Source organism: Centruroides vittatus, unplaced genomic scaffold (assembly GCF_030686945.1).
Source record: "Centruroides vittatus isolate TY-2023 unplaced genomic scaffold, ASM3068694v2 contig_747, whole genome shotgun sequence".
Classification (NCBI taxonomy): domain Eukaryota; kingdom Metazoa; phylum Arthropoda; class Arachnida; order Scorpiones; family Buthidae; genus Centruroides; species Centruroides vittatus.
In genome coordinates this window covers 1,146,632-1,152,631 of record NW_027122483.1, presented here as the reverse complement: position 1 = coordinate 1,152,631, position 6,000 = coordinate 1,146,632, and the positions used below count along the sequence as shown (strand labels likewise).

General features: G+C 32.7%; 1 protein-coding gene across 1 annotated transcript; it reads left to right on the top strand.

The window, feature by feature from the left end:
* Nucleotides 1–1,190: 1,190 nt before the first annotated feature.
* LOC136981201 (general transcription factor II-I repeat domain-containing protein 2B-like) lies at nucleotides 1,191–1,847 on the top strand. The gene has a single exon (XM_067277482.1). The coding sequence runs from the start codon at nucleotides 1,191–1,193 to the stop codon at nucleotides 1,845–1,847; it is 657 nt and encodes a 218-aa protein (XP_067133583.1).
* The last annotated feature ends 4,153 nt before the right edge of the window (nucleotides 1,848–6,000 follow it).

The following is a 6,000-nucleotide window of genomic DNA, read 5'->3' as shown; positions in this document are numbered from 1 at the left end:
TCTGGCTCTTTCAGCGGGGTTTTATTTATGTCCCCATTCCCTAATCTCTTAATTATTTAACTACTTCTTAGTAGAAATAAGTCAAAATCAGTTACTTTGTACCTGAATATCTGTAGTCTTGGGTACCGATCAATGTCAAATGCCATTGGAATGACAAATTTTTATGACAACGGATATATAAATCGTAAATTTAAGGAAAATAAATTCTAGAGCTTTTTTTTCGTACCATTGTACGTCTCATTCATTAAATTTGGTTGTAAATGATGCTGCCAAAGTAACAGTTAATTTTTTAACACTACTAGAATTGTACACGTTTTTTCTCCATCCCCTTACAGATGGGACATACTAAATCGTAATATCACCGATTTAACATTGAAATCCGTAAGTAATATAAGATGGGAGAGCGGAATAAACGCAGAATAAATATATCAAAATACAGTAGAGAGTCGAAAATCGGAATCAATTGGGGACTGGGGTTGTTCCGATTAGTTTTGGTTTCATTTCGCCATGAGTGATGCGTCGTGGATTTGTTTGTAAAGCGAAGATATAAATCGTAAAAGAAGACGATAAGCTTTAGATTTAATACAAAAAATAGATATATTTCGTTAGATTTAAGATGGAGAATATCAAGATTAAGTCGGTAAAGAAATGTCTCCGAATAAATAGACAACTTCAGACATTTCGATAGCGAGAGAAAAATAACAGACCTTTCTTAAATATGACAGTTCTACTAAAACTATAAAGTCTTTTACTTTGTCTGATATAATTTAGGCTGCGTAATAGGGTAAAATTTTAAATTAAGAAAAGTACAGCAGTAGTAGCCGTTTTTACTCTTCGTTTTTCGCTTTAATCTAACAATATTTTTTTTATGTAGACAATTTTGATACAGGTGGTAATTAGTCTAAAGTTGAAAATCAATTTAATCAAGATCCCGTTCTAACGTGATTCTACTATATAATAATATACTGTTTGATATAACGGACGAGTCCGTAGTAATGAGTTATCGCGATAAAATGGACTTTCATTGTGACGAACCAATATCCTGCGATTTGTTTTGTGTGATTTTTGCGTGCGGTATATGAATTTCAATCAAATTGGTATACTGCACAAAACACATTGAACATATAAAAAAATCGCACAAAAACAGGTTTGAGTGTAGATGTCAACAAGAAAGAAAAGAAAAATTGAAGATGAAAATCGAATTTATAATGAGTCGTGGAAATATGAAAAAAAATCTTGTTTGTTTAATTTGTTCGGAAAGTATTGCAGTTTTTAAGGAATATAACGTTAAAAGGCATTACACCACTAAACATTCCAATAAATACGACCAGTTTACTGGAGACTTAAGAAAACAGAAAGTGGAAAAACTGATGAAAGCCGTGACCTCCCAGCAAGCATTCTTAATGAAAACAAATGATGAATCTGAATCCGTTACAAAAGCCAGTTATGAAATTTGTAATCTATTGGCAAAAACTCTTCATTGTTATTCCGATGGAATGTTTATAAAGCAATGTATTGAAAAAGCAGTTGAAATTATATGTCCCGGTCAGAAGAAGATTTTTGCTAATATTAGTTTATCTCGACGAACAGTTGCGAGAAGAATCGATGAAATAGCAGATAATGTTGACGAATCATTAAAAAAACGAGTAAAAGCCTTTGAATATTTTTTCATTTGTTCGGATGAATCCACCGACATAACAGATACGGTTCAACTTGCAATTTTCATTCGAGGCGTTGATTCAGAATTAAACATTACTGAAGACTTTTTACATTTAGTTGGGCTAAAAGGAAATACTACGGGAGAAATTATGTACGGGGCTTTTGAAAAAAATCTTAGAAAAAAATGAACTCTCACTATTAAAACTGATTTGAATTACAACTGATGGCGCCCAGTCTTTCAGAGGAGAGCGACCCTGTTTAATTGGTATTCTCTCGAATAAATTAGCACAAAATCCAAATGATTTATTTATTTGCCATTGTGTTTTGCACGTGGAGAATTTATGCGCTAAGAAAATTAATATGGAACATGTTATGGATATAGTAGTATCCACAGTGAACTTTCTGAGAGGTCGTGCATTGAACCATCGTCAGTTTAAAGAATTTTTGTCTGATATTGATGCTGAAAATAATGACGTTGTTTATTTTACTGACGTCGGATGGTTAAGCAAATCTTCAGTTTTACAAAGATTTTACAATCTCTTACCAGAAATAAAATTATTTATGGAAATGAAAGGAAATTCTGTCCTTATTTTGTACAACTTACGTATGCAAACAGTTTTTTTTCCGCAATGAATTTAGTAAAAAGTAAAACAAGAAATCGGCTAACAGACTCTCATCTAAAAAATAATTTAAAATTAGCGATGACAAACATTCAGCCAAACATATCTGATAAGTTACATTCGCATCAATTCCAGCAGTCACATTAAGTACATTATACCTATGTTAATTTATGAATAAATATTTGTAATTTACCCGTACTTTTTCTTTTTTTCTTATGTGCGGCCCGCGTCAATTCGGAAGTTTCAAATGTGGCCCTTACATAGAAAAAGGTTGCCCATCCCTGCTGTAAAGGATCGGTTTTAACAGAGTAGGGACAAAAGTGGACCGGCCTTGTAAATTGGTCCCACCTGGTGTTGTATTTGTAAACAGTCGGGGAAAGAAAGGGAGTATCGTCTTTGTTTATGGGACTTATGTGTGGGCGGGCAATGTGTTTGTCACATGTTAGCTTACTAGAAAAAATGTAAACAAGTGACGGACGTTACGGTAAGCTGTTTTAGAAATCTTCCAAGGAAAGGAAGAATCCTGATTGGTCGGAAGTTGTCGTCCAAAAACTCTTTAAATAGTAAGAGTGGCGAGAGAAACGGGGAGAAGGGCAAGAGACTGATAATACGCTAGTCTCAGGCACTTGGGCAGTCCGCTGAGCGTAGAGAAAGTGTTCTCCTCTGACAACGATCTCAGGGACCGGTAGTGCGGAGACTGGACGGACCGTATAGTTGAGCCAACCCCACAAACTGACTGAAGCTTCCCCAGAGTCTAATAGTTCCCGAAGGCCAAGCTGATACGTCAGACACCACACTTTGTTGTCAAACTTGTACATTCTACGTATTTTGTTTTGTAAATAAACTGTAAATATTCTCTGAGGTGTGCTTTCATCGAACCTGAATTAACTATTGGATCGTGATACACACGGAACCCAACTCAACAAGACGGAGTTTGGAAAACAGCATTACTAGATCTTCCCGAGATCTTCACTGACTCATTAACCTGAAGAAGCAAACCACTTCTCTTGCTCATATTCCATGTTCATGTCACTGTGCCTTATATATTGTAGATGTTAAACTCTAATTTTAATAATAACATATTTAAATGCGTTTTTATTCTTCCTCCGGTAAATTTCTTATTATTTAGAGGTAGGACATTCAAATTTAAATTCATTATTGTTTCTATCAGTTCGCTCGCCAGTTACTCTCTTTACTTCACCTCTTAATTGCGTGCACATATAATAAAATAGCCTTAAGTTTACTTAATAATTTTAAATATTTAACTAATGTGACACACGTTACTATTTGTAAACTAATATTAAATAAATTAGTAAAATAAACAACTAATTACGAGCTTCTCTTGAGAATAACCGTTGAACATACGAGTACACACAACAATAAAATCCCCACTCTAAATTAAGCATCTTAATTATATACCTTTATAATCACATTATATTTTAATTACTTTAGTACGTATAGAATTAAAATAGAGAAATAAGGTGCCAAGTATTATTATTTGTAACTGTAAAACCTCAATTATAGAACAATAAAAAATACAATAGAATAATCTAAAAATTTTATAGTTATTTAAACTATTTTAACTTATATTTAAACATTTTAAATGTTTTTTTAAAAAGTAAGTGATAAATAATAAACTTACTGGTAACTTGAAATCCTAGTGTTCCTCCGGAGTAAGACCATTTAACAATAAGCACACAGAATAAAATCCTAGCGAAGATTTTCATCTTACATTAATCACTTTTACGATTATTCTACGAATTTAACGTCTAGAATGACACACATTTTTCGCTTATTTTTATTCCATGATTGATTTATTAGTATTTATTTTATTTTATGTTTTTTCACGGAAAGAAACACTTGATCTTTTCCTCTTTCAAACATGACGATGACGATTCGAAACTTCGTGTATAATGATCCAAATAATTTCACGTTTATATCTAAAAACTTATTGGTTTTATATTCATTGAAGCTTGATAAAAGTATATCGTACTTGGCTACATCGTAAAATATTTATTAATTCTGTTATTAATTAATATAAAATGCTATTGTCTAAATTTTATAATTATTGTTTGCTAACTTTCGATCAAATGAGGATCTTCAGATCGTGTCGATATAACAGACTTTAAATGCCAATGTCCAGTTATATGTATAATTATCCATCATTAAACTTAATTTATACAGTTTATTATACACTGTTATCATGTAGTTTCAACAGTCTAATCCAAAAAAGTAACTATTGCTTTTGTTATTAATACCGATATTCTAGAAACACCAACTCCAATTTGAACCTGATCGATCAGGATCAATTTGCTCCTGACACAAAATATCGTATTTAATAATCCAATCTTCTAATCTTTTATTTAATAAAGACGTAAATAGTTTACCAATTACAGGAACCAAAGAATTGCCCAATGAACTTTTACCTTTAAAACTATTAATTATTTGCCGAAATGTTTTAGAGACATTGCACGTCACCAACCTACTATTTTAACTTTTAATTGTAAGACTGTTTTTTCTTTTGACATAATAATAACATTTTTTTGACATAAACATAACATTCATTTGTATTTAATTTTTTCACATTCTTTAATTTCCATAGATATTTTCTCATGGAATAACACCGTGTATTTGTTCTATGCCTTTTAGAAGTTACAGGTTTAACGTCATAGATTAAATCTAGAAAGTTTGCCACGTTAGCCACCTCGCATTCCAGATAGTTTAATGCCAGGTTTCCTCCATATTCATCTAACAAAACTTTATCCAATTTAACAGCAATTGAAGATTTAAATTCATCCTTCCATATTGCACGTTTACCTACATATCGTCTATCAGGAACTACTAGTCTATCACTAGAAGAAATGATCAGGGCTTATCTCTGATAAAACACAGATCATTTACAATATATGAATATATTTCTTGTGACACTATGAACAAAATCAATTACACTGCCTCCCTTAGTTGCATGGTAAGTAAAATCACTTTCTTTACCTCTTGGCAGTAAACCATTTAGACAAACAAGAGTAGAATTCCTTCTTCAAGATTAATCTCCGTTAATCCTTATATAAGTCAAGATCAAGGCTCACCTGAGACATTTTCCTCGTTTTCGAGGCCCACCTGTAGAGAAAACCGTTGAACCTCACCATCCAGCTTGCCACGTGGAGTTTCTGTGTTTTCTTTACTCGTGTAACACCTAAATAACTGCCGCTTTCCTCATAGAAATTCCTTCAGAATGACAGCCTTGGCAGATCACCCATATGAAGCGTTGCTGTATACAAAGGTAGAAGTGACCTTTTAACTCGGGCCTAGACACAAAGGGTCTCAAAATATATCCTTTTATTGAATTAAAAAATATAATTATGATTCTAAAACATAAAACATATACCATTTTCTCATCTGTGGTTATCATGCAAATTTCAGCTAGCTTTGGACCAACAACTGATCCCATTGGTATACCATTTTTCTGTTAGATCTAGATTTAGAGGTGGGTAGTTCCGACAGCAAGTTGCATCTTGTCTGCATTTGTAACTGCGAATTTACGCTAACGTTCGTTTAATTATAGTTTCAAAAACTATACCGCATTCATAATTTCGATGAACACTTGTAACAAGTTCTTGGAACACTAATGTTTCGAGGAACACGGGTTAAGAACCATTCAGGTCTTGACGTTGGTGATCTTCTAGTATATCTCGTATCAACTCTTGTCTTATATTGTAGAAAT